General features: G+C 55.0%; 9 protein-coding genes across 9 annotated transcripts; 5 read left to right on the forward strand and 4 right to left on the reverse strand.

Moving 5' to 3' along the window:
* Window positions 1-610: 610 nt before the first annotated feature.
* Window positions 611-2,849, reverse strand: GMORB2_0966 (RNA recognition motif (RRM) domain; the record flags this gene model as incomplete). The annotated part of the gene is made up of 3 exons (XM_035462950.1): window positions 611-1,801; window positions 2,480-2,538; window positions 2,843-2,849. The coding sequence occupies 3 exons, from the start codon at window positions 2,847-2,849 to the stop codon at window positions 611-613; spliced, it is 1,257 nt and encodes a 418-aa protein (XP_035324374.1).
* Window positions 2,850-4,208: 1,359 nt separating this feature from the next.
* GMORB2_0967 (protein Cut8) lies at window positions 4,209-5,009 on the forward strand (the record flags this gene model as incomplete). Its single annotated transcript, XM_035462951.1, has 1 exon — window positions 4,209-5,009. One exon carries the CDS (start codon window positions 4,209-4,211, stop codon window positions 5,007-5,009), a length of 801 nt encoding a protein of 266 aa, XP_035324375.1.
* Window positions 5,010-5,911: 902 nt separating this feature from the next.
* On the forward strand, window positions 5,912-7,712 carry GMORB2_0968 (DNA repair and recombination protein RAD52; the record flags this gene model as incomplete). Its single annotated transcript, XM_035462952.1, has 3 exons — window positions 5,912-5,919; window positions 6,018-6,853; window positions 6,907-7,712. 3 exons carry the CDS (start codon window positions 5,912-5,914, stop codon window positions 7,710-7,712), a joined length of 1,650 nt encoding a protein of 549 aa, XP_035324376.1.
* A 275-nt stretch (window positions 7,713-7,987) lies between these two features.
* On the reverse strand, window positions 7,988-9,663 carry GMORB2_0969 (TPR domain protein; the record flags this gene model as incomplete). The annotated part of the gene is made up of 2 exons (XM_035462953.1): window positions 7,988-9,254; window positions 9,314-9,663. 2 exons carry the CDS (start codon window positions 9,661-9,663, stop codon window positions 7,988-7,990), a joined length of 1,617 nt encoding a protein of 538 aa, XP_035324377.1.
* Window positions 9,664-10,009: 346 nt separating this feature from the next.
* GMORB2_0970 (Cytochrome b5-like Heme/Steroid binding domain) lies at window positions 10,010-10,912 on the forward strand (the record flags this gene model as incomplete). Its single annotated transcript, XM_035462954.1, has 3 exons — window positions 10,010-10,100; window positions 10,369-10,418; window positions 10,487-10,912. 3 exons carry the CDS (start codon window positions 10,010-10,012, stop codon window positions 10,910-10,912), a joined length of 567 nt encoding a protein of 188 aa, XP_035324378.1.
* A 1,297-nt stretch (window positions 10,913-12,209) lies between these two features.
* GMORB2_0971 (ZnF C2H2) lies at window positions 12,210-15,427 on the forward strand (the record flags this gene model as incomplete). The annotated part of the gene is made up of 5 exons (XM_035462955.1): window positions 12,210-12,760; window positions 12,877-13,149; window positions 13,241-13,972; window positions 14,061-14,641; window positions 15,366-15,427. 5 exons carry the CDS (start codon window positions 12,210-12,212, stop codon window positions 15,425-15,427), a joined length of 2,199 nt encoding a protein of 732 aa, XP_035324379.1.
* Window positions 15,428-15,916: 489 nt separating this feature from the next.
* Window positions 15,917-17,742, reverse strand: GMORB2_0972 (uncharacterized protein; the record flags this gene model as incomplete). The annotated part of the gene is made up of 2 exons (XM_035462956.1): window positions 15,917-16,116; window positions 16,167-17,742. 2 exons carry the CDS (start codon window positions 17,740-17,742, stop codon window positions 15,917-15,919), a joined length of 1,776 nt encoding a protein of 591 aa, XP_035324380.1.
* A 796-nt stretch (window positions 17,743-18,538) lies between these two features.
* GMORB2_0973 (Pfam:DUF124) lies at window positions 18,539-21,215 on the reverse strand (the record flags this gene model as incomplete). Its single annotated transcript, XM_035462957.1, has 6 exons — window positions 18,539-18,583; window positions 18,660-18,833; window positions 18,905-20,049; window positions 20,181-20,210; window positions 20,635-20,921; window positions 21,037-21,215. 6 exons carry the CDS (start codon window positions 21,213-21,215, stop codon window positions 18,539-18,541), a joined length of 1,860 nt encoding a protein of 619 aa, XP_035324381.1.
* Window positions 21,216-24,393: 3,178 nt separating this feature from the next.
* Window positions 24,394-25,555, forward strand: GMORB2_0974 (uncharacterized protein; the record flags this gene model as incomplete). Its single annotated transcript, XM_035462958.1, has 3 exons — window positions 24,394-24,409; window positions 24,939-25,459; window positions 25,538-25,555. The coding sequence occupies 3 exons, from the start codon at window positions 24,394-24,396 to the stop codon at window positions 25,553-25,555; spliced, it is 555 nt and encodes a 184-aa protein (XP_035324382.1).
* Between the last annotated feature and the right edge of the window lie 1,881 nt (window positions 25,556-27,436).

Genomic DNA, 27,436 nt, shown 5'->3' on the forward strand with positions numbered 1-27,436 from the left:
AATACAGGTACGAGTGCGAGTGCGGTAATGACATTACGGGCTGTACAGATTACGGCAGTCAACACCATGACATATGTGGCTTCGTCGTGGTATGACGTAGCCGTTTCGACACCAGAGTATATATCTAGCAATATGCGTACAATCAGTGTCACAGAATGTCGTGTTCAATTGGATGCGTGCCGTTTTCGATATCTTGCATTTTGTATTTATGCACATATGTATATACATATACATGTACATATATATTTATATTATGTTTTCAGCAATCCCCCCCCCCCAACCCCAAGAAAAAAAAAGAAAAAGAAAAAAAAACAGATTTGATCTCTCCCCAGCTTTGACCCCGCATTATATGTTTCTTTAGTAGTAGCAATTGTTTCGTTTCGACAAGGCCATCATTGCTGGGGTCTGGTCCTACGATACAATAAAGTCATCATTACCAGGTCAAGAGGATGAAGAGCAGAAAGCAGAGAGGTACAGACGCCGAGACGGACAGGTTCAGCATCATAACGGACATGTATGCTTTTTATTAATAGTCATTTTGAAAAGAAGAGAAAAATTAAAAGAGGATAAGAAAAATCGGAGCATGGAAACCCCCCCCCCCCCTTCTTCTCTAGTCAAACGTGACCTTTGTACCCGTCGACTTGACCACGGCACCCGTCAACCTGGCAACCTGTATATCCGAAGACCCCTTCAGCTCGCCGCCCGCAGGTCTGCCAGGACCTTCACCGCCACGGGGCTTGCCTCCGGGTCCCTTGCCACCCTTGTCCGGCTGCTGGGCGTCCTTGCCGAAGCGCTTCTTGTAGCGCACGTGGTCATCCTCTGCGAGCTCGATCTTGAGGGTACGGCCGAGGATACGGTTGACCCACCATTTCCTCGTCTTGTACTGCCTCTGCTGTTGCTCATTTCCCCTGCCATTGCCGTTGCCGTCGTCGCCGTCGTCGTCCTTGCCGTCGGCAAAGTCCTCCTCTGTCTCGATGGCCTCCTTGATCTTGACGAAGCCCTTGACGGCCCAGGCGGCGGCGTCGGCGTCCTTGAACTTGACCCACCCGAAGCCCTTGCACTTGCCCGAGTCCTCAAAGGTGGCCACCTTGACGGACTCGATCTCGCCGCACTTGTCAAAGTTACGCCGCACGTCCTCCTCGGTCGTCTGGAAGCTCATGTTTCCGACAAAGATCTTGCGACCGGCCTCGGCGTCCTTGCTGAAGGCCTGCTTCTGGTCCTGCAGGGGCTTCGACTTGCCGTCGGCAACCTCGCCGTCGGGACCGACCACGAGTGCCGCCGGCTCCTTCTTCTTGGGCCGGCCCTCGAACGAGGTGGAGTCCTTGATCAGCAGCTTGCGGCCGGCCAGCTCCGTCTCCGACAGCGCGATGGCCGCCACCTTGGTCGCCATGTCCGCCACGTCGACGTAGGCGAAGCCGCGGTTGCTCGGCTTGGCCGACTTGTCCCTCCCCGGATCCTTCAGCGTGGGCAGCTTCATGCGCGTGATCGACTCGGACGTGATGGCGCCGCCCGAGTTGCTCACGAGCCAATCACGCAGCTGCGCCGCCGTCAACAGGAAAGGCAGGTTGCCGATCCACACGCCGTGCTCGGACCGCGCGGGCTTGCCGCCCTTGTCGGTCGCACCCTCGCCCGCGTCGTCCTTGGTCAGGTCGTCGTCGTCGTCGTGTCCGTTCCTCTTGCTCTTCTTGCCGGCGCCGCTGCTGCCCAGCTTCTTGCCCTTCTTCAGTGCGCGCTTGGCCTTCTTGGACGGAGGTTCTGGCGCCGACAGGTCGACTTCGATGTCTACAGCATTGGCCTTGCGCTTGGAAGATTTCTTGGTCGTGTCCGCCTCCGATGATGATGCGACGGAATCGGGACTCGCCGATTGTCTGTCGTCTGCTGACATGCTTGTCTGTGCGTGCGTGCGTATATGCGTGCGTGTATGCGTGCGTGTGTGTGTGTGCGCGTGTGTGTCTGTATCGAATATCGAATATCGTTGTTACGTATTGATTCAGTATTCGCTCCCCAACAGTGCAGCAAAAATTCGTTGGCAGTGAATTGATTTTTTTTCCCCCCCCCCCCCCCCCAAGGCGGCGTAGCTGATAAGCGATAAGCTACCGAGCGAGTTTGGGAAGGGCCGTGCTCCGATGTGGGTGGGGTTTGTGTGGCTTCCCGTGGCGGCATGCGATTTCCTGCTTTCCCCATGGCTTCGGAGGGATATCATAATTTGAAGGGATGGAATGGGTGTTTCATGAAATGACTCTGGTTACAGCATCATTGATTGGACTGGAGAATGGGCCGAGGTAGCTTGTCTCCTGTTTTCCTCTTTCGCTCTTTTTCTTTTCCTTCATCGGATGGTCTTCTATTGAACGGATGTGGTCAAGATGACGGACGCTGTTGATCATCTATTTACTAGCAAAGTGCCATCATAGACGCTGAAGAGCGACAGGCGGTCGGCGATCTCTGTACGGGAATTTTGTGAGCACGAACCTGGGCGTACCCCGACGCTCCGTACGGGCAGAGAGCATCGAGCGTCAATGTCTTTCTGAGCAATAGCAGCTGACAGTAATCTGTAGTAGTATTGCAATTTATCTACCTCTCGTAATAACGGGTTCGCCTTGGTTGGGATTATCCCTCTATATTGACGTATCAACACGCAATCAAGCAATAAACTGGCAGCACACGCAATGGTAATATTAATATGTCCATGCCCGCCATGATTGAATCCCTCTGAGCGCATGAATGATGAATGTCGGGTTTACGTCGTATAGATTACGATACGACTTCACTCTGACTCAAGCTTGCCTAGGACAGACGCACGAGCTGCTGCTGCTATTGCGAAGGAATATTATCATTGGCGTACTCAGCATGGTAGCTTGAATGCTGACCGGGACTTTTCTTCTTCTTCTGTCACGTGCATGACTCGTAGCCTGTAGGGACTCTTTTGGGCTTCTGGCATCGCCGCCCGGGCCGGTGACGATGCTAGTAGTTAGGGTTCAGCGACTCTAGTGACTCCGTCGGCACCCCGTCTCACAATCAACTCAGCAATACGGCTTCTGGTCCAGAGGGTGCCATTACCACGTAACTCGCATGTACTCGCAGTGACACCCGTCAATACGTACTGCTGCAGCAAAACTCGCAGTCGCTCGTGACACTGCGTCGCACTGAGGTACAGATACCGCTGCAGTCTACGAGTATCGCTACTGCCGCTACCATAGTAATACTGCCGCTACTACTCCGTACATATACACTAGTAATACCGTACAGCCTACGCCGTCATGCGTACTCGTAGCAGCAGAGTACCAAGTTGTGCGTTAGTGTGACCAACTAAGCCCGCCTCTCTCCGACGGACAACCAGCATTCCTCTCCTCTTCTTTTCTCCTCCTCCTCCTCCTCCTCCTCCGCTTCCTCCGCCCTCTAAATCATACAACTCATCAACGTCAATATTCGACAGCCGACAACGCACTCACGCACGCACGCACGCACGCACGCACGCACGCACGCACGCACGTCTGGGTCACCCACACCACCCAGTTTCTGCCGCTTATTCGCTCTTCCATCCCAGCCTCGCCCCTTCACCGCCCTGCCAGCTGGGCGCCGGGCTCTCTGTGGGGCCTAAACCTGCCCTGTTGCTGGGCGCCTAATTATACCCCTCGGCCAAAACTGCAAGCCGCATGATAATCATACTTGCTGCTCCATCCCAGTCTGGCTTGTTCTCCTCACGCATCAGCCCCGATTAACTTCCAACTCGCTCAGAACACAGACGAGCGGCTGTCGATAATCGCCCCTTTTAAACTGCACTCATCGCCCATCTCGCCAGACAAGACCTTCTTTTTTTTCCCCCCTCACCTTCGCCACTCTCTCGTCCCCATCTCTTCACCCCCGCCGGTCTTCTCCCTCCGTCGCTTTCGAGCCATCAATCTGGGTCCCCATTCTCCTGTGTGGTCCGTTACTTCCTACGACAATGAACGTTCTGCTCTCGCCCCAGCCGTCTGCCTTCCCGCATCGTCACGAGAATCCGCGGCTCTCTCCTCAGAGATCCGGTAAGATTATGCTCGTCATCTTTTCTTCCTGTCTCAACCTTCAATCTACCCTGCTGGTTTGCGGCCACGAGGTCGGGATTTGCCGAGTGGCGTGCATGGTTTTTTTTTTTTTTTTTTTTTTTCGCTCAATCATCTCCTCAATGCTGACTGATGGGACTGGACCGAACAGCCTCCCCATTTCAAAACATGATTCACCGCAAACGAAAGGCCGACGACGACGACGACGAGTCCATGTCCACGTCACCATCCCTCTCCCACCGTCCCTTGGCCCGTCCCTCGAAAAAGGTCCGAGCCAGCGATGCCATCGGCCGACCGCTGAGCCTATCACGCCTGCTCGAGACCCTCGATTCGGAACAGCTCCGTACTGTTCTGGAACGTATATGCGAACGTCACCCGGATATCGGCCAAGAGGTCGTTGCCGGTGCCCCTCGCCCGACCGTCGAGAATGCCATTTCCGTCCTGCAGGAGTATCAGGATAAGCTAAAGGCTGCTGTCCCGTACGGCGAGACAAGCCCCGAGTACATGTACCAACGAGTCAAGGAACCCCTGGTGGCGCTCCTGAACGCCCTCTCCGACTTCACCCCTCAGTTCCTGCCTCCCAACGAGACACAGCCCTCGAGGGCCCTGGAGTACCTAGACGGTGCCACGAACTTCATACATCAACTCCCCGACTGGGAGCCCCACGCCTACCGGCATCACAAGGAGAACGCATACGAAGACATCTCCAGAGCCTGGGCCTTGGTCATCAACGAAGCTGCCAAGCGGGGCGGCGGTTTCAACCTCCACTCGGACGGCTGGGACGCTACCCTTCAACGTCACAACACCCGGTCAGGAGGTCGCCTGGGCCCTGCTCTGACAGCCATGTCGGACAACATTGGCTGGATCTCGTCGAACAGCAACAATGGCGGCAACGCCAACGACTCGATCCTCAACCAGCTCATCTCTGGAACTTACAGCTCCTCGCCCGTACGCGTGGGCCCATGGTAAATCGGAAAAGAAAAGAGGAGTAAAGGGAGGAAAAGAAGGCGGGAAGCCTACATCATCATCTCTGCCCACTTCAGGTGGCATGCCATATGCCACAACTCGACTCTCGTCTGCATACATACCATGACAAACGACACCTGATGATTTTCCTTGAAGATAAAGAGATTAGCATAGAACACCGGCGCTTCACATTTTTTTTGTTTTGTCTTTTACTCTACTTGCACCACCACCTGGCTGGCATGGCGTTATGAAATTTAGGTGCTCCTTCTTTGTGTGTTCATTTTGTCATTTGGTTTTCCTTTCCCTTACCGTCAGAACATGGGTATCATACTTGGCCGAGACGCTGTAGTCAATCTTGGCCCCTACACAGCACCATTCACTTTTCTTTCTACTTCTTTCTTTTTTTTTCTTTTTTCTGCGAATACACGGATAATAAGGGGAGGACTTGCATGCCTCAATTTACTTGAGTTGATCTCGCACAGGATACTTAAACTGTAACATGGATTTTACTAATATTGCATAGTAATGTAGCGCCATCCGCGGTAACAGTAAGGACAGGTCCTACTTCCAGGAGTGGCCATATCATGATCGCAAACGGCCAGGATAAGAATCCGATGTAGCTGCATCAATCTCCGGCGTGTTTGCTCAGGCAGGTTTGTGAGGACTGACGTCGGAAGAATGGCGCAGTGTGGTCACGTGCTTTGGTGCAGACACGCGCCGAAGGTCAACCGTGAACGCGGCATCTCTTAATTCCCGACCTCGATAGCCACAGTAATGATGCTGATAACACGCCAAAGTCAATAAGAGATCAAAGCTCTAACCCGACGCATCATTCATCTTGACAGTCGCTACACGGGATATCATCTATCTCTGTGAGGCGGTAGATACAACAACGGTTGCCCACCATGCCTGCGTGAGCCTTTGGCCAAACCTCCCCCTCTACCCCAACGACGCGTCTCGTTTCACGAACGTTGCTGACCGTGAACCCCCCCAAAAAAAACCCCCAATCAGACCAGGCGATCAGCACCACACATGGAAGAATCCATTCGAGGACGAGAAGCCGCGGATGTCGATGTGGACGGCACAGGAGATTGCGACGATTGCCTCGCGGCTGGACAAGCAGCTGGGGCCCGAGTACATCTCTGCGCGTGCGGGCCCCGGAGGGCAGCGTGTGCACTACCTGACGGCGGAGAAGTGCATCACGCTGGCCAACGAGGTCTTTGGCTTCAACGGGTGGTCGTCGTCGATTCAGAACATCCAGGTGGACTTCGCCGACGAGAACCCGCAGACGCAGCGCGTCAGCATCGGCCTGTCCGTCATTGTGCGCGTGACGCTGCGCGACGGCACGTTCCACGAGGACATCGGGTACGGGTCCACCGAGAACACCAAGGGGAAGGCCATGGCGTTTGAGAAGGCAAAGAAGGAGGGCACCACCGATGGGCTCAAGCGCGCCCTGCGCAGCTTCGGAAGCGTCCTGGGCAACTGCATCTACGACCAGGAATACGTTAAGCAGGTCGTCAAGCACAAGGCTCATCCCGTCAAGAAGTTCGACCCCAACAACCTCCACCGCCATGCCGACTTTGTCGTCGTCAAGGACGAACCGAAACCTGCTGCTGCTGCTGCTGCTCCTGCCCCCCCTACGGCGCTCCCTCCCCTCACAGCTCCTGCTGCCGCTTCCAGACCGCCACCGCCGCAACAACAACAACAACAACAACAACAACAACAACAACAACAACAACAACAACAACAACAACAACAACAACAACGACAACAAAAGCAGCAGCAGCAGCAGCAGCAGCAGCAACTGAAAGCCGAGCCTTCGGAATTCTTTGAAGACTTCCTTGGAGGTATGTTCTCTTCCGACGGTTTCGAGGACATTGCCACTGAATACTAGCCGCAGAGCTCGACGAGGCCGACTTCTGCGTCCCCGGCGACGGCCATCCCGACGAGATCGTCCTCCCCGACGAGACTCAGACCGCGAAACCCCCACCACCACCGCAACAGCAGCAGCAGCAGGCTCGCCACGACAACATCGTAAACGGCCCACCGCAAACGCCGAATCACAATATTTCGAAGAGGCCGACGGTGGGTATTCCCCAACAGCAACAAAACAGCCGTCCCCCTACCGAAGGAGCGAGTGAAGCACCTACCGTGGGCTTCTTCTCCGCCAAGGCAGTCAACCAGCTCCCCGAGTCTAGCTTCTCAGGCCAGCCCAACGGGGGAATGTTGACGGCCCCACAAGCCCAGCACGTCTTCAACCCCAAGCTTGAGAGCCCGTCTATCCGCAAGACGCCCGGGATCGACCACAACTCTTCCAAGCCCGTGTCCCGCGGCGGCCAGCACGTCCCACCCACCACCATCACGAGCAGCCAGGCCCAGCAGCAACAGCAGCAGCAGCAGCCCCAGATAGCCAACTCAAGCAGCTTCACCCCCGTGCGGCCATCGCAGGCCCGTATGGGTGGCAGCGGCGGCAACGTCATCAACCCGGCCCTCGACCAGACTCGTCGTATCGGTGCCCCCGGCGGTATGGGCAGTCCTCTCGGCAACCGCGGTTCCTTTCGTCAGCCTACCATGAAGAGACCGCCACCAGCTGGAGAGGCCAACAACGGTACTCGACCAGCACTTGCTGACCTCCCGGCTAATTCGGCAGGTGTGCCCAACGGCCCGGGCGATGGCACGGATGCGAAGCGGCAAAAGACGACTTGATGGTGGGAAGTGCTATATCAACGGTGTATTATTGCCTAATGACTCGGTGGCATTTTCTTCTTCTTCGCCTCTTCGCTGTTATTGCTGGAATTCGTCATGTATTAGCGTGTCTTTTGTTGCTTTATTATATGGGGAAAATAAATTGAAGCATTTGTTTTTTTCTTTTTACGCCGGAAAGAGTGTTTTGATCCGATAATAGGTTGTCATACAGATTCGGTATTGACTATGATGTACATGTGCGTAGTTGTGGTTCCTCCTTACTACCAGTAGAAGTGCTATTTCCTGCTCTTCCTGGCCGCCAGTATCCTCAGACCATCCTGGGCCTTTGCTACGCCCTCGGGAAAGTCAAGCTTGGCGCTCAGCTCGATGCACTGGTTGTACTTGTTGCGAGCGACGTCCGGACGGCCCTGCATGGCGGCCACGTCGCCCCAGTTGCACAGGGCCACGGCGCAGGCCTCGTCGCACTCGGGCGTGCGGTCCTCCCCCTGCACGTCGCGGGCGTGGATGTAGGCGTTGCGGGCCCAGTTGACGGCCGCGTCCAGGCAGTCGGCGCGGGAGTTGGGCATGGCGGAGTCGAAGATGGCCTTGAGGGACTGCGTCTCCGTCTCGGCCCCCGGGCTGCTGCCGATGCCTTCGCCACCCGAGGCGGTGGGGCTATAGATGGGATGCTGGGCGAAGCAGGCCGACAGGTTGTTCATGATGACGGCGCGGTGGCAGGGGCTCTCGCAGTTGCGCAGGCCCTGGAAGAACAGGGGGATGGCCAGGTGGAAGTGCGACTTGCGCTCGTAATCACGGCCCAGGGACTCCATGGTGCCACCGACCTCGGCGGGCGTCATCCACTCCCCCTCACCCGGCTTGGCTCCCTCGAGGCGGCGTCGGCGGAACTCCTTCAGCGTCGTCTCCACCGACCATACTAGGTGGCGATGGGAGTTGTCTGGGTCGAGGACGTGGGGGTCCGCGTAGATCTCGCCCAGCTTGACGCTCGTGGACACGGCCTTTTTCAGGAGCCGCTCGCGACGGAGCCACTGGGTCTCGCTCTTCTCTCTGGCCTCTTCCGCCTCGGGTCCCCACTCTAGATCGACCAGCTTCTGCTGCTGCGGCTCCTTCTTGTCGTCGACGTTGGCGGTGGCGGGGGTAGACTGGCCGTCGGCGTCGGGCTTCAATCGGCCGTCCGGCCCGATCTGTCCGTCCTTGGCTCGCTGCTCCATGCCGTCAACCCACTGTAGACAGTCCCTGCGCACGGACTCGAGCACCTCGGCGGCGTCGCTAAGCCTGTCGTTCTTCTCCATCCAGAAGGCCACCAGGATGCGGATGCCCAGCACGCGGTCCGACAGAGGGTCCAGCCCCAGCTGCCGAGTCTCAGCCATGGCCTTCTTGTAAAACTTGAGCGCCCGGTCGGCGTCGGGTCGGATCGTCGTGTAGTAGATTGCGCGGCGAAGGGTCGTGGCTAGCGGCTCGGGATACCGGCTTATCTCGGGGTTGTAAAAGGTCTTGTAGAAGACGCGCAGTACTACGGCGCTCAAGGTGATGGTCGTGACTAGCCTGGATTTGTTGTTGTCATCAGCAGAAGCCCATAAAGGGCTGAGTGGAGGAATGCATACAGAACAATGACCAGAGCCGTAGTGACTGGGGAGTCTCGCGATACCTGCCTGAAGCCCTTGCGGCTGGTCAGGTAGGCCAGGTTGCGGATACCGACGGTGAGGGCACGCCCGGTGAGTTGACGAAGGGTAAGCTTCGGCTGAGGCGGCGGCTTCCTCGATGACTCTGAAAGATTGGACTCTGTCTCGTCGGACTGACATCGTCGCTGCTCGGGTCGCAGTGGGGTGGCCCGGATCCGGAAACTGTTGGCATTGCGCGCCTGGAGAGGTACTGCAAGAAAGGCAACGTTGGCCCGGCGCAGACATCGGCCGTTCCCGAGTGGCCTTGACGAGGCCAGTGCCGATAATGACATTGCCGCTGTGGGGGAGGATTTGATGTTTTGCTCTATGATGATGAAAGAGTCCGACGTAATGGTGCTTGCATCGTGTGGTGCTACAGTGTAAACCTAGGAGCTCCCCTTAGTCAGACACGCCATCCAATAGGCCGAGGATGGTTTGCGATAATACCGCGGGGGTGGGGCACGCCGCACCCTACACTCGGTCTCCTCTCACACAACGGAAAATGACATAAACTTGGATCGTTCATCAGTCACTGGAGGAAAGAAAGCTACACGCCTCAAAAGTGTTCATCCTAGGCTGAATACCAACAAGTGACAGCATCAGCATCCTTGTCGCCTTAAGAGGAATCCCACAGTCGTCATGTCAGGCAAGTTTGAACCCAAGGTCCCGGTCAAGCTAGACCCCCCCAAGGACGATCCCATCCCTGCCGAGGAACTAGCTAAAGCCACCGGTACGTCCCAAGTCCCCCTCTATTCGGTCCCAAGAGTCTGGAATGCCATGCCATGGAGGAAATATCGGCTGCATGGGAGATTTGTGACGCAGGAGAGACGGGGGCGGTGATGGCCATGTCCGGGCCCGACTAGGACGAACCTGCCGCCTCACTGCCCCGCTCCGCTCCTCTCTTCAACAATGTCTTCTCCACGCTCCCGCCCCTCTCCTCCTCGTCTCACAAAGCCAGCTGGCAACTTGAACTGCTTGCTTCTTGCCCTATCTAACAGCACTTTGCGGTCTAGGCGCCGACGGTGGGAAGTGCTACGTGGCTATCAAGGTATGTTGCATCTCTGCGATCCCCCGTCACGGCATTGGTTGGACTGACGAGATGTCGTGGGTGTGTAGGGCAAAGTCTACGATGTGACTGGGAATAAGGCCTACCAACCTGGTGGCTCCTATCACGGTATGTCCACTCCGTCCACTCTCTTCTTCTTGTCGTCATCGGAGGCCCTCATGTCGCACACGACGAGATATATGTATATATATATATATATATATATATGTGTGTGTGTGTGTGTGTGTGTGTGTGTGTGTGTGTGTGTGTGTCCTACGTGTGTGCGTGTGCTGACGAGATTCGTTCTCTCTCAAGTGTTTGCGGGTAAGGACGCATCGCGGGCATTGGGCAAGACGTCGACCAAGGTCGAGGACGTGAGCTCCGAGTGGCGGGATCTGGAGGATAAGGACAAGGGCACGCTCAACGACTGGGTCACATTTTTCTCGAAGCGGTACAATGTCGTAGGAGTCGTGGAGGGTGCTACGAATATGGAGTGATGTATCTCGTGGCAAGCAAACAGCATGAAGAGAAAGATGCCGACCTCGAGAACGACAGCTGTGTCTCATCTTCCCGGAAGGGGGACGTCAAAGACGTCAACGGAGAGATTGATCTTGTATGTCCGGTTAGACCCTTGTGGCGTCTCGTCCTTCTTTCCGCAGAGCAATACACCACCAGCCAGGGGAGGCATCTGTCGGGGAATGCGCCCCCGACTAGTCCTTGTCGCGATTCGACTCTCCGTCGCGCCTCATCATCAGGACATCCTTTTCCATCATTGGCTCTTCTGTTTCCCCTCCCCGCCCTGCTCGGCTGGTTGCTCATCATCAGGTGCTCTGTTACGTCTGGGCTCTGCAAACGTTAGGTCACAACGGTCCGCCTCACTTGCTGTGCATGACCGCCAATCAGTACGCGACCAGGAACGTAGGATTCTGCCATTATGCAAGGATTTTTTTTCCAGCGACCGATGAATATCAGTTGACGTGTTCTCAGTCACGTACGTCAGTGGCTACATCCTTCTTTAGACCGCTCATCATCGCACACACAGGCATGGAGACTGTAGTAGGGCGGTGATGCCACATGGCATGTATGACCGGTGGTCTACATGCAACAACAATACCTCTGCTTACTAGCAGTAGCCTTACAAGATGGATTGCTATACTACTACTCCTCCTGTACACTCGAAAGAGCCCGATGAGAGCATGGCAGGATTTCCCGATAATTCCCAACATGCTACTCGGCGCTCACCCACCAGGCCTCGAGCCTTTCCGAGTTCTCGGCCGATTCATGATGCTACCAGACATCACTTGCTGTGATGCATCTGACAACCTGGCAACACTCTACCGAATAACCATCCACCCACCGCTGTTCGTGTTTTCAACAATAACTTCCGCATAGTAACTGCTGTGCGACGACAAGTTACTCAGATCACCCGGGCAGGACACGCACTGCTTGTGGTATGGAGCAATGAAGAGTATTGGATCCGTGGCCTATCGCTGTGGAGAGTCGGTCTTATTAATAACCTATCGATATCCTTCCTCCCTTCGCCTAGCCTCGACATCTTTGTTCTTTTTTCTTCTCCATCATCGCCATCATGCTTCCACTTTAGTCCGACCCCACACATACATCTTTATTCCCTACGCGAGCAGTATCAAATTTCTGACAGCCACTCTCTATCCCTACTCTGCGGTTCATCCATCCTCCCAGTCATCTACACCCTCCCCCATCATCTCCACCTCCGCCTCGAGTCCTGCAGGGGCTGATGTCAGTATGAGTGTGTCTGATATGAACACATCCGAAATGAACTCGCTCAATACAGATCTGTTCATGTCCACTACCGGCGCAAGCAGCACCCAGCCCGACCGTGCCACCTTTCAACAAGCCTGGATGTCGAGCATGTTTCCCGTCGCCGTCACGGGAGGGAACGGCCAGGTTCATAATTGGCTTCTCTGGGAATGCCCGTGGACCGCGCCCCAAGGTAACATGTTTGGCGTCTCTTCTTTGGGAGTTACTCGAAACAGCCCGTTCCATGTGAACTACAAGCTCGCCGGCATCCAATCCGAGTGCGACACCGTTCCCGGCGATTCGGGCTACGGCAGCTTTCTCCCCTCCAGCATCCCGGACACGTCGGCCTACAGTGAGGATGTCAACCAGTTCTTACGGGATGCGGAGAATGGCATGATCGACCTCCACACCACCGGGGCCGGCTCCTGTTCCCTGTCCGGCGGCGTGTCGGCCCGCGACGGACACGTCATCACCGCCAACACGTCGACTACACCGTCCGGCGGTGGGCTGCGGAACTACGTGTGCTCGGACTGCGGGGAGCTATGCAGGTCCAATTCCATTCTCAAGTGAGTTGACCGGCATATCCTTTTGCTGCCCTTCGCAACCCGGCTCTCCTCCTCCTCCTCCTCCTTCTTCTTCCTATTTGCAATGCCATCTTTTACTGACCAAGGTGCCTGCCCAGGAAGCACCGTCTCCGGCATGAGAAGCCATTCGTCTGTCAGGAAGGCTCGTGCGCTAGGGGCACTGGCTTTACCTCGAAAAATGACCTGAACAGGCACCTGATGACGGTGCACAAGAATATCAGCCTGGGCATCACATACGTCTGCCATGAGGAGGCATGCCGCACAAAGCCTCCCAAGGCTTGGCCGAGAGCAGACAACTTTAGATCGCACCTGCTGCGGGTTCACAAGATAGCAGTCCCGGCGGATGGCGACTTGTCCCGTTACCACAATCGGTATGGCTAATCTCCTCTCTCTCTCTCTCTCTCTCTCTCTCTCTCTCTCTCTCTCTCCTCAGCTATTGATATCGTGTCCGCAAACCACCAGGTCTAGTGGTCCCATGGTGGACGAGTTGTCGGGAGTGGGCACGGGGCACCAAGAACTTGCTCTCCCTCCAGCTAGGTCGGTAGCGTTCTCAGACGTCATGCTAGCCCAGGATGATCCAGCGAGCCCCCAAGAGGTGGACTCCCTAGACCTCCCGGCGGACGTTGGCGAGACCAGCATCCAGCCCTGCATCCCCGACGATGCCCTTCTGATGCCACCCCCTTCGGCCCATCGATGGCATACGAGTACCAGTACCACGCAGCCCAGGGATTCCCAGCCCTCCTCGAGTACGTCTCTACAGTGTCAAAGCGCCGCCCTGAAACCGTTTGTCTCCGGTGTTCCTGAGGGCCATCTCCAGGATAATTCGGGAATCACAGCCCCTGCCCGGTATCTCAAAGAGGATTCAGATTCGTCCCCGTCAGAGCCCCTCGACGCCCAGTGGACGTCGGGTGTCGCTGAGAAACAGCAGTCTGTCTCCTCTTCAGGCGAAGAGAACGACCTAGACCAAGATAGGCCCGACTCCAAGATCCTGCTTTCGGTGCCTGCTACGTCCACTTCTGGAGCCCAAGACCTGCACCTTGATTATTCACAGATGCTCGAGTGTCTGAAGAAGATTCCGCCTAAGCTTTTGAAGGCAGCCCTCAACGACAAAAAAAAACCGGAAAAATTGGTCAGAAGAGCGTTACTCAAGTGTCCCGAGTGTAACAAGAAATTCCGTCTTCCATGTGAATTGAAGTGAGTCTCAGCCACCCCCCCCCTTTCTCCCCTCTTTTCCCTGAAGCAGCTATCATCGGCTGTTTGTTACTAACCTTTTCCGACGCAGGAAGCACAGGAAGCGCCACGACCGGCCATATGGCTGCACTGTGTCGCAGTGTCCACAGAACTTTGGCAGCAAGAATGACTGGAAGAGGCACGAGTCTAGTCAGCACAACCCAAACGACTTGTGGCATTGCAACTGTAATCACGCAGGTGGGAGCTGCGGTAGCTCCAGCTCCAGCTCCAGCGGCGTCGGCGTCGGCGCCGGGCACTGCACAAGCTCCTTCTGGTGCGGCTTCTGTCGCAGTCTCATCTCGGTCGTCGTCGGTGACCGGTCCTCCTCTCCGCCGGTGCCCAGCCCCATAGACCAGAGGTTCAACCATATCGACGATCACTTCATGGGGCGCGGCGGCCTTCCCGTCAAGAACATAAAAGAGTGGTGCTCCGACAGAGGTCAGGCTTCTGGCCAGTCCTCCGACACGGGCCACGACAACGGTCAGCATCGGCAGCCCCCCAGCAGCGACGACGACACTGGCCCCGGAACCGCCCATCTCGAAGGGGCTGGCAAGTTGATCTCACATCCGAGCCGACCGCTTCAAAGGCACCACCTGCTAAAGCCGGCGGGCTCGGACCAGCAGTCACAGCACAGTGAAGACGACTGGCGAGCCCGCTGTCAGCAGCAACAGCGGCCGAAATTAGCTTCAACACCATCATCCTCGTCGTCGACCCAAAGCGGATCATCAGCGGCACTGGTGCCGTCGTCGTCGTCGTTCCACCAGCCGTCAATATCGACCACGCACCAGCAGCAGCAGCAGCAGCAGCAGCAGCAGCGGCAGCAGATCCGGATCATGGTCAGCCGCAAACGAAACTTAGACCAGTACCAACAGTGCCAGGCCCCGGGTTCGAATCAAGACCGCAGCAGCCACCGCCGGACTACGCATCCAAATGACGCATCCGATACATCATCCCACTCTGCCACTAAACAGCGGCATATCAAATTAGAAGGGTGAAGCAGTCGTGCTTTTCCTTTCTCTCCCCTTCTCTCTCTCTCTCCTTCTCTCTCTCTCTCCTTCTCTCTCTCTCTCCTTCTCTCCTCTCCTTTCTCCCTTCCTCGCCTTCATACCCTATATATTTTTCAACAATATATCAATCATTACATACAAAACATCCTGTACAAATTCATGCTCTCAATCACTCTGTATCTTGGCACAACCCTCATCCCCTCTATACGAGATACATTGTCACACGGAGCGTTTGGCATTCACATTCGCATAGTAGTGGTCTTGGATACCTATTGTAGACTACACCGCAAGGTCACAATTTACGTATATTAATACATTCTTTACGCACAACACATTACACCATACCTCAGTCGCAATGCACCCTGGCCCTAGTCTAGTTAAATTCGGCATGGCAGGCTTGGCTAAGTACTAAGAGAACTAGAGCTATAAACTGCAGAGCCACGACTTCATCTACTTCCTCGCCTTGTGTACCCTGTATAAGTCGAGCCATCAGGCCTGATACAGACACCCGACAAAGTATGCCATAATATGTACAGAACACTACCCCCATGTTCTCAGAAAGACCCCTCGTAATGCGTACCTTCTGTGTCGTTTATCCTATATACTTGATCAATTTTCGTTGTCCATGATGACTGCATCACAGGCCACCCTACTGCTTCTCTCAGATTAAATAAATTTTTCTGTAAAAAAATAAAATAAGACAAAAGGTCTCATAGCATGGCTGCTTCTCTCTCAACTGAAACCGGCAACTTTGATCTCTTCCGACTTGTTGCTGCTGCTCAAGATACCCTTGGCTGGCTTGGTCCTTTTCAACGCCTGGCGGTTGTTCCGCCACTGCTGTCTCATCTTGCACTTCATAGCATATCCGGGCTCGTTGGCCTTTCGCCACTCAATCCACGCCTCATACGCCAGCTGATCCAATGGATCTGATTTCTTGGGCCTTGGTACTGGGGACGGGCATGCCATTGGCTTTGGTGTCATGCTCATCATCGGACTTTGTGGTATACGGGGCAGCGACATAAGCTTTGGGAAGGGAACCGGGCCCGCAGCGCCGGGTAAGGAGAAGTAGTTCGGCCCCATCCTGCCGGCCGTCAGGCCCGGCTGCCAGGTGGCTCTCGGCATTGAGAACGGATATGATCCAGGAACTCTACCAAAGGTTTTAGGCTGGTATGGTAAAGGATACTGCGGTGGGCCGCCGGGCAGCGGGCCCGTGCCATATATGGTATTGTTCACGTCATACATGCCATCCATTCCTGGGGATGGAATATACAGGGGAGGCATGGTCGGAGCTTGCTCCATGCCTCCGGGGATGGTCTGTATGGGGTTACAGGGGGGCACATAATCCATGGTCGGCGGTGCTCTCTTCGTCGACTCGGCGTTCCTCGAAAAGAGCTCTTTGAGGTCGACGGGCCGGAACCTCCGGTGGCTTTCTTCGGACAGCTGGCTACTCCGCTCGGACAAAGACAGAAACTCTCGTGCCTTAGGATTGAACGTCCCGGCGGAAGTCTCGGTGATAAGTTTAGAATTGGTAGGTGTGTGATTCGTTGGCGCCGATGTATATCCTGAGTCCGAGGTGCGCATGAGCCTGTCTTCAGGTTTGTTCAGTATAGTATGGGTTCCCTGCCTTCCATTCAGGACGATGCTGTGCTCAGAGTAACTCGTCGACTCCCTCGCTGGCTCATCCAACCGGCTCCCGGACTCCTGCGAAGACTTCTCTTGGGCTGTACCCTGCAGCCTTCGGATACACTTTCGAAAAAGTGCGTCTTCATCGTCCGTCGAGTCTCGTGCTGGTACAGACGCAGAGGAGACAGGTTCAACAGATGTTTGCTTGGCTGCCAGATGGTTCGGGTAATAGTCGCTCTGAGGAAACTTGCTTTTGTCATTGAGGGGATTCTCCAGCATGCCTCTGTTGCGGTGCTTCTCCACCCGTAGCTTTGGGAGACTGGCAAGCTCCCGGCTGTACTCCGATCCCACTAGGGGAGGTCGGCAGCTCGCCTTCTGCGGTGTCTTCCCGGTGAAAGTACTGGTATCAGCTGCGGACTGTTTCACGTGCTCCTCAAACCCGCGTCGGATTGTATACGGCGCTGTCCCGATGGATCCCCTCTCTGCAGGGCGGATCTCGGCAACTGTCATCTCTCGGCCTCCAGATCTAGCCTGGTGACCTGAAATGGGCTGAAGTTCAATGATACTGAGAGGGGTGTTGTGGGGAACCTGCCTATGACTTAGGACCGCACAATACGTCAAAGACTTCTCTTCATCAGTGTGGCCTCGTTCCTCACACAAGTCTTCGGTCAAGGGAGAGGCCGAAGTGTCGACATTGGCGTATCCGCGGCACTGGCTTGCAGGTGGAGAGAGGTCTATGAGATCCCCTGGAAGCGTTTCATCGTGGTCTAGATGCGAAGGTGACGCATCAGCCTTTTCTGGCCCAGCCTGACTCCAGTAAGGCGTCAGCTCGGAGTGTAGCTGGATCCAGAAGGGGCTCTTTGCACGACACCCAGACTCCTCAGTACTCTCCCTCTGGCGCCAGTTGGGATTCTTCATGGCTTGGGAAAACTTGGAGGGTGGATGAGAGTCGTCTGAACCACGCGAGTGGCGTTCTTGGGTCGGGTGTAAGACTCTCGGGCGGGGAATTCTGCTCTTGGAGGAGCCGCCCGCATGAGAACTCGTCGGGCGAGCGGCGCGAGAATCGGAGTATAGGCGAGCCACTAGATGGGGGTCAGAAGCCATGCACGCAAGGAAGTCTCGATAGGAGAAAATTACTCTCTTGTACATCACTAAGCAACCTGCTAAGTGATGGGAAATATCCGAGAGAGAGATGCCGCCGTGCGCGGGCCTGGGCAGGATGTATATCGCTTCAACGGAGGCCGAGCGAACGAGATGGACCCGGATCAGAGAGGCGGCTATCGATGACGATTCCAGGTATAGGGAACTCAAGCGTTGGTAAAGCAGCAAAAATAATCAAGACCTGAGGGCTTGGGGGCTTGAGGATGACGGCATAGACCTAGGGCGGGCTGGCTGGCTGGGGAAATAAGGGGTTTTTGAATGGCAAGAATACGCTGGTGAGATCGCTTCGATGAGGTGAGGGTAAGGTTGTAACAAAACGCTCAATAAAGCCCAACAAAGAAAGCAGAAATAGAAGGATCCTGTGATTGACGCGGGGGGGGGGGCGGGTTAAAGCAGCAGTCAAGGGTGGAATGATTTTCCTTGAGCAAGAAGGAGCTGACGATATCCCCATGTGGGCGGGGTAAGCACCTTCCCTGGGTAGTTTCGAGTTCGGAGACGTAATGATGGGATGACTTCAGACAGATTTCCATCCCCTGTATATATAAGCACATGTATCTAACATGTATATATATATATATATGCATATCAAGAAGATCACATTTTGCTCTCACTGGCTATGAACAAGAAGCAGCAGTCCGGAAAACACGAGCAGATCGGTCTCTCAAAACAAATATACGGCCGGCCCAAGGTATATACAATGGCAAGAACACGCCCCTTTGCCCGCGCATGTCGACGATATCTAACCCTGGTACGCCTGTCCTTGCATGTAGGCACTGAACGCTTTCTGGTTTACACATCAGCGAGGAACGTTCAGCGGTGGGTGTGGTGGATATTAGGCGCGGATGGGGAAGGGGACTCACCGCGTTCCGGCTCTGGATATAGACGATTCCCGGGCCGGTGAATTTGCAGACCAGGCCTTCGCTGGCGGCGAAGCCAGAGATGATGCCACCAGAGGACACGCGTTCGAGGACGTACTTGCAGTTCCAGGCGACGAGGTGGCCGTTGTCAACGAGGTACTTTTCGCCCTCGATGAGCTGTCAAGTCTTGGTCAGCCAATGCCTCCCGGTCTCCCTCTCCGACGTCTTCCCATCGCGGTTCGACCTACATCTTTGCGGATGATGGCACCGAAGCTGCACATCCACAGCAAGCCCTTGCCGCTGATCTTGTTGACCCAGAGCCCCTCTCCGCTGAACATAGCTTTTCCCAGCCCCTGGCGCTTGTAGTCCTTGACGACAGCCTGGGTGGAAGCAAGGTAGGCGTCGTGGCCGACGGACCAGGTCTCGTTGCCGTAGAGGCGCAAGGTGGAGATGTCTCCGAGCATGTGGGGCGCGAGGAGGAGCTCCCCCGGTCCGGTGAAGGTCGACGTGCCGACGTCCGCGCCGGCAATGAGCTTCTTCACGCTAAGCTTGACCGAGCCCTTGGAGATGATGGTGGGCGACATGGCGAACATGGCGCCCGGCTTGGCGTGCACCGGGCATCCGACGGCCAGCTGGATGGTCAGGATGGTGTTGCAGTCGCGGTGGCTGATGCGGTAGCTGCCGCCATTGAAGGTTCCCACGTCGTCGGACGTGGTAGCCGTGGCACCCTGGAACAGCTCCGCGGGGGGGGCACCCGAGATGAACTTTGGGGGTGCCCCCTGGGTGGCCTCGGTAAAGGACGTCTGATGCGTAGCGTTATTGCTGCTGCTGCTGCTGCTCGCCGCCGCCGCCGCCGCCGCCTGCTGCCGCTCCTCCTCCTGCTGCTTCAGCTTCAGCTGCTGCTTCTCGTCCGGGTAGCCGGACTCGGTCGGGGGGAACGACGGCGGCGGCGCGTCAAACTGAGGCGGCGGGGTCTGCTGCGGCTGCTGCTCGATACCTGCGGACGCAGTACGCAGCGGGATGCTGGACTGGGAAGGCCGCTGCTGGTGATGGGCATGCTGCTGCGCCGGAGGAGGCGACGACGTGTGAGGCGGGGAAGGGTACTGCTGAGCCTGGCCGGAGTACTGCAGAGATGGCGACGGGGTGTGCTGAGGCGGGGCGGAGTACTGCTGAGGAGGCGGGGACGCCGGTTGCGAGGACGGAGGAGGAGGAGGGTAATAGGTAGCTGACGACTGGGACGGGGTAGACTGATGCTGCTGAGGAGGCGGAGGGTAGCTGGGGGAGGGTGTGCTTTGAGATGGCGGGGGATGGTAGAACTGAGCCTGATTCGGAGGGGTCGAGGATGCTGGAGGAGGGGACGCGTAGTACTGCTGCTGAGGAGGTGAAGGATAGGCTTTATCCGGTTGTCAGTACACGCATACATCAATCGCACTCGTCGTCTCGTCGTCTCTTTTCTCTTTCTCTCTCTCTTGAGGGGAGAGAGAGAGAGGGGGGGGGGGGGGAGGGATGAAGACCATAACGTACCTTGGGCTGCCTGGGCCGCACCGGGCGGAGCTATGAGCAATTGAAGTTAGCGGTGATGTCACACCCCGCGCTGTGTGGGGGGTTGAGCTGAAGCTTACGGGGATACTGCTGAGACATTGATGCGTTCTTTTACCAGCCAACAGACATACACACAAAACACGACAGTAGGTCAGGGGAGAAGGGATGCTGTATCGGATGGCGTGAGGGTGAGGATGGGAGGTTGAGAGGGAGGAAGAGAGAAGGAGATATTACTTGGAGAAGTTCAGACGACGACTATCACATCCCCAGAGAAGCAGACAAAGAGGGGTGATAGAACGTGGAGAGAGAGCTCTGGGCTCCGATGCCGTCGACCAATGGTAATGACGGAATTGGCGCCGACATGTACACAGCCGCCTTTCCTCTGATCAGGGCATCTTGGCTTCAGACAGTGGCTTGGGCCGATCCATTCGACTACTGGCAGAGGCACCGTGGCGATATCCCCCGCAGTTGACGCCGTCGTTTCGACGCCATGGACCAATGCACTGGCAGAGCTGGGGGGCAGCATCGAAGACTTGTCCCACGGCCAAGGGATTGTAACGACAGTTCAACAGTCCGGCGCAGACGGCCGACGGGTCGGCAGCGATCAAGGCCAAATCCGTAGCCGCCGTTGTGGGGCCGGCCATCTGGGTCTTGACAGCGGCTACGACGGAGTATTTGGCCTCTGAGCATAAGATGATTTCTGTGTACGAGTATTTCGCACATCTGCGTAGGTTTTATGATGCATTGCCGCATTGGAAGTGTGGGCTCGACCCTTGAGCCTTCGGGGTAGTAACGTCATCGGCTCGTAGCTCGACGGGAGCGGAGTTGTCCTGCGCACCGACCACTGATCATCAGGGAACCCCTGACTGAATGGTTCAGAGTTGGCCCCCAATATGAACTGATCTTGGCAATTTCGTCGCGTCGCGTCACGTCACGTCCAGAATCCGAGTCATCATCAGCTATGGGGGGGGGCGGCCTATGGGCATCGGCATATGTATCCGCAGGTGTAGCCATCATTGCGAGTACATTGCGATGCACGTAGAAGGTCTGGGAAGTGGAAACGAAATGTCGAATGGCTGTAGAGAAAGAAACATCCAATATTACGAGTACAGCTGCTCCTCTCCTCTACCAAACCTGATGACAACTCATCCGTCAACTCCACACCTGTACGGATACTCGTACGGAGTACACGGCATTGAAAAGAGCAAATTACCCCCAATGTGATCCCCCTCCCCCTCCCCTCGGTCAATTGTTCAAAACAAGGGTTGACGTACGGCTGTACGGCTTGTACGAGTACGTCGTAGATACCACTACCAGCCTACATGTAATGATATTACCCACGGGCCATCACCCAGCGTCTACAGATTACAGATTACAGATTACTCGTACTAGCAAGTGGCCCCGGCCAACTTACTCCGGGGCTAGATAACGGGCGCAGAGATGGCCAGGGTCAGAAAAGAATCAAGGATTTCTCTCTCCTTCTTTTCCTATTTCCTAGGAGCAGCGGGGTATTAGATGACAGGGGACCAGAGACGGTTCTTCTCAGAACCGGGGGTTAGGAAGGGGATGATATGAGACTATCTATCAATTCTCATAAGAAGAAAAAGCAAAAAAAAAGGAAAAGGAAAGAAAAAGAGCAGATAACCTGTCAATGACAGAATTTTATTTTTTCTTTTAGCTCTGAACAGCTTAATTGGAGAGGGTGTGAAGGAGTAAAATAAAATAAAAAGCGAAAAAAAAAAAGGAATAAAAGGGGGGGGGGAGGAGAGAGAGAGACACCATGTTTGACCCGATCAGCGTGACTGTCCAAATGCCTAGGCTGCAGGAAGACCGCGACATGTAGGTAACAACACACGTGTTGAATGAGGATATTATCATCACCATCCATTACGAGTGATTTGCTCGTACATGTACGCAGGCCCGAGGCTGCGGGCGAGCGACGACAGCTAAGAGAGCCGGAAGCATCGAGCTGCAGGCTGCAGGGAGGCCCAGGGGTGGGAAGGTGGGAGGAGGAGATGTCCGGGGCGAAGGACGGCAAGGATCAGTCTTCAGGGGGAGGGTGAAAAGGGCACATGGAACGAGCCGTCTATGTGACATGTCTACGGGAATAAGTTCTCGGGGCCAACCTACATGGGACATACATGGGACTTGCTCCGTATACGGAGTCGCGACCACGGACAAGACTACCTTTCTGACTTCTGCAGGGGCGATACGCCGTGGTATATACCCAGAACCATGTCGTTTCACGGTGTTGTGGGTTCCGAGTTGTGGGAGAGAGAAGAAGAAGCAAGGCAGAGGAAGGCCATTGAGGGATGCACACGTGCATGCGATGCCACTAGTATGGACACCGAATACCATCACTACACGTACAGATTACCGATCGTAGCATTCTGTCCTCTTCAATGTATTGCATACATGTACGCCGTAATGAGAACCTCCATCCTCAACAGACCCCTCCCCCCTGATTGCGCCCCCGAACAATGGACAATGACCGGAGCCTCATATGTTGGTATTACTCGTCGTCCGTCATAAGACGATTGCGACGGTCAGCATCCTAGCTACGGAGTACCGTGCTCGTAATCATCGCAACTGACTGCCACCTCATGCCTCTGCGGATCCTACGGAGTCTCTGTTGCACGCTCTCACTCTCTCTACTTCTCCAGGTAATATGAGCAATAATACCCCAACTACGACAGCTTTCTTTATTATTATTATTCTATCCTCCTACTTGTACAGATTACACAATCCCAATCCCATGCCCATGTCCTTGGACCCTCCCCACACAGACCTCTCTCTCTCTCTCTCTCTCTCTCTCTCTCTCAATCAATCCCTCTCTTCAACATCTCCACTGTATTAAACCCTTCTTGGGTCCGTGCTTCAGGAGCTCGGACCGCCTCTGCACTCGTATGGCTGGTCCATGGAAGAGGTAACGAGTGAATGGGTAGGAATGATGGCTCCCCATCTTACATATATATATATATATATATATACAATATATATAATATCATGTACGTACTCGTATGTGCCGAGGGAGTGGTAGAGCTCAGAGGAGGCTTCCCCTCCCCCCCCAAATCAATCTTGCGACCTACCCATCTCCTCAAGTCACGCCGGGTCGGGCGCAACATGGGCATAAGCGCATGGCACTGTGCATTGAACCTCCTCCGTGCCCTCTTTTCGTCCTCCCCCCGGGACATGCTAGTACGATGCGTCGATGCCTACCGAGTGATGGGTGTGTGTCAATCCTATCAACAGAGGACTTGGAAACGTGGAAATAATGAATGAGCCATAACTATCAACCTTTACCCTTGTTCTCTCTCGTGTCCCAAAGGCGCCCGTCAACCACGCCACACACGGGCCACGCGGTTCCCACCCCTTTTCTCTCTTGGCACTCTTTCCCTTGTAAAACAATATATATATATATATATTTTTCCTTTTTTTTTTTAAAAAAAAAAAAAAAAAGGTAAGAGAGAGATCAGTAGCACGGATTTCAAAAGATGAAGGATGAAAGAGAAAGAGAAGGGAAGAGAGAGAGAGAGAGAGAGAGAGAAAAGTTCGCCGTCCCAACTACATCTAGTAGCCAGAGAAGGGGCGACAGAGAGAAGAGACACTTACTGCTGAGATCGACATGTTACATGGCACAGACATTACGCCCACAGTACGGCAGGATGCCCGCCGCTCCTCTTGGACATGTTATACGTGCAGGTATCATGGTCCTGTCTCTTCTTGCTCCTACTTCTTCTTCTTCTCCTTCACTCCTCGTACGAGTTGATAAATAATCACGGAGTGCGAGTACGGATATACTGGCGGCTGTACGGAAATACTGACAGTCTTGAGAGCATCAGCATACATGTACGTACTCGTACATGTAACTCTTTAGCCGTAATGCAGACCAATCTCCTGTAATGCTTATCACTCCGTACTCGTGCCATTACGCCGTACGGGTTACTCCTCAACGCCCGCAAAAGAGTAATACAGACTATTGTTACGGGGCGGAGCAATTGGTTCGACTGGTAAACTCATCCCTACTCCGTAGTTATTGCCGAGATAATACGTCGTATAAAAACCCTTCGTTCGCCTCCCGCGCCGCCCCCCCCCCCCCGGTCTGTTCATCCCAGTCCTGAACCCCCCAGTCTCTGTCCTTGCTTTCCCTTCCCTTCTTCTCACTTTTCCTTTCCTCTACAGATCATACCCATCGATGCCAGTCGTAATAAGTGATCATAATTCGAATACTGGTAATACCATTGACATCCATTAACATATTCGGCAACCTCCACCATCTCTTGTTTCTCCTCTCCTCTCCTCTCTCCTCTTCCTCTCTTCCTCTCCTCCTCTCTTTACCTCTTCCCTTCTCTTCCGCCTTCCGCTATACAAGTACTCTCCCCCATCGTCGACTTCAAATCCCATGGCATCAGCTGCTCCGTCCACAACACTGGCCTGCTCCTTCCTGGTCACGCCGGCTTTGCGCCCCGGCCCGCCCTGAAATGATGGAGTCGGCCATGGAAGCGATAATACAGCGGCAGATCGCGCCTCCATCACACCCCATGGTCAATCTGGACGGTGACCGCAGCATCCAATGTCCGAAAACCACCATATCATCATCAGACATGCAGACCCAGGAACAGCAGCAGCAGCAGCAGCAGCAGCAGAAGCTTCTGCATCTCCACCGTCGTCGTCGTCGCCACACCCTCCGCCACGAGGCAGGCTCGAGCTCACACCATCACGCCCGCCGTCCTCGCCAAGACAGCGGCTGCTCCGTCCCGGACTTGACCGAACCCGACGAGGCTCGGAACGAGACCGCGGATCTGGCACAAGCCCCTACCGTCATCCCACCCTCTCCCACCCTACGTGCAGCCTCCTACACGCCTGATCTGCCACCCATCGAAGCAGACGACGACGACGGCGACTTCTTCCGAGACGACGACGCGGAAGCGTTCGAGGCGCTCCATGTCGCCAGCCGCCATGGCGCGCCGTCCGCTGCCGATGAGACGCCAAGCCCTGCCGTCGCCTCCCACATAGACCGCGCGCACATGTCTACCCCGTTTATAGAACCCGACGTCGACAGCGATGGCATCGACGCTGATGAGGGCTTCTTTGAGGATCCCTCCTTCTTCGTTGCCGAGAAGGATACGATCCCCAGCAGCCCCACCGTGGATAGTCCTACCGCAGCGGAATATACCATCCCCCTACTACGGTACAGGAGGGCCTCGAACGCGGCCGCTCAGTCGGCCTTGCCGTCCGTCTACAACGCGCCTCGTATGCGCGTGAGACGCTCCAGAAGGGACATTGGTCGGCGGGTGCCGCCGCCGCCACCGTGACAACCGTCATCTCATGAGATTCAGGCCGTCGTCCAGATGTGATCTTTTTTCCCCTTTTTTCTTATATCATATATATCATCCGTCCGGGCTTCTCTCTAGCTTCACGCATACAGCTCCTCGGCCAAAGAAACACTCCGTCACAGTGTTGCGAGTACATATATCACAAAGAGCATACGCACACACACGCACTGGGCCTGGACACCAGACTCCTCACCCACTCATATGCACGTAGATGCATCATCATCTTTTGTCTTTTCCACCGTCACTTATAGCCAGCGTGTACTACTTTTCATACCAAGGCGTTTCTAGGAGCCAATCCCCTACAGTTGAATTTAATGGATGAACAAATACGTCGTTGTATTCGACATATACTGCCTTGTCCGTGCGTGTTTCACCGTTTCTTATGATGAATTAGTATCAGATGACTTTTTTTTCTTCTCTTTCCTGATACATTCAATCGAGTCCCGACAGTGCGTATCATCCATTTCCCCTCATTCCCATATCAAAAACGCATACATGGCGCGTACGGCGCACTCTCTCCTTTCGACAAGGGTTGAGATTGACTGCACGGTCGCCCGTTCGCTTTGTTGACTCCCATGTCACTATTATTATCATGATCATTACTCCCATGCATGGGCTGACGGACAAGGCACGCGCCCGCACGTCCCCCTATAAAAAATGTCGAACCAAGCTGACGGTATATTACGACGTAATGATACCACGAAATGCATAACTGGAACGTGGCCGTCTAATGAAGGTCAGAGAGCTATTGATTACAGGTCTCAAACTTCTTTTCGAGCCTCTGCTGACTCTCTCTCTCTCTCTCCTGTCGCTGCCGGGACGACAGGGTGTCATGGTGAGCACAATAGGTGGAGTGCAGCCGACTCCTCTTTCGGCTCACCAAGGTGACATTTTCTCTCAAAATGTCTCGGGTCCGCGCAGCTTTTTCCCCATGAGCCAGATCCCATTCAAGGCTAGCTAGTGCTATTCCGACGTTGCGAGTATATGCATGTATGCATATCGATCAAAACCTACTATCGACGAGCATCAATACTACATAAAATCAGGAGTAAGCCCTTAAACCAGGAACCAACCATGTCTCTGACGAATCGTCAAGCCGGGCAGGCTGATGGGACGGGGCCCAATCAGGGAACTGGAGACGATACTAGTACTTCGTTCGCAGCGATTCGTCTCCTGTTCACCTGCTAGAGGACAGATGCCGAGGTTTAGCTACCAACATGACTAGTGCATATCTCGTCTCTCTCTTCCTCCTGCCTCTTCGTCTCTCCGGGTGGGGGGGGGTTCTCACCCGCTGTCTTGCAGTGCGGAACACACGAACACGGCAATAACAATGGGCCGCTCGGAGGAAGAGAGAGGGGGGGAGAGAGAGTAAATCGCAATTGCTGAAGATTCGAGCAGATTGAACGACTAGACCAACCGGCAATGTCAATACGGTGGGGACTATACGAAGGACCAGGCCGGGCCTGTCACTGTCAAGATTATCATTGAGGTGCATATGTGCAATGATGATGGACGGTGATGGGCCATCTCTCTTCACCCCCCCTCCTTCTCTCACATCTCCATGTCTCCAGCTTCTTGTTGGGTCCCTAGGTTTTGCTAGACCAGCCTCACCCGACGACCGGTCCAACACATCACCTCTGTTGGATTGGATGGATGAAGGAGGTGTGGTGCCCGACCTGCATCGGGCGGGCCGTAGTGGCATGGTGGATCAATTCGAAGGCAGGAAGGGAAAAGCACAAGGGCCTCATCAGAAGAGAGAGGGGGGGGGAGAGAGAGGGAGAGAGCGTGTATGTGTATGTGTGTGTATGTGTGTGTGAAGCCTAGAACACGCGATACATACGGAAACTGGACACGAGTACTCACTCGTACTTTACTCATCCTCTAGTCCCGACAAGACTCAAG

This window comes from Geosmithia morbida (assembly GCF_012550715.1).
Source record: "Geosmithia morbida isolate 1262 chromosome Unknown scaffold_1, whole genome shotgun sequence".
In the NCBI taxonomy this organism is placed as follows: domain Eukaryota; kingdom Fungi; phylum Ascomycota; class Sordariomycetes; order Hypocreales; family Bionectriaceae; genus Geosmithia; species Geosmithia morbida.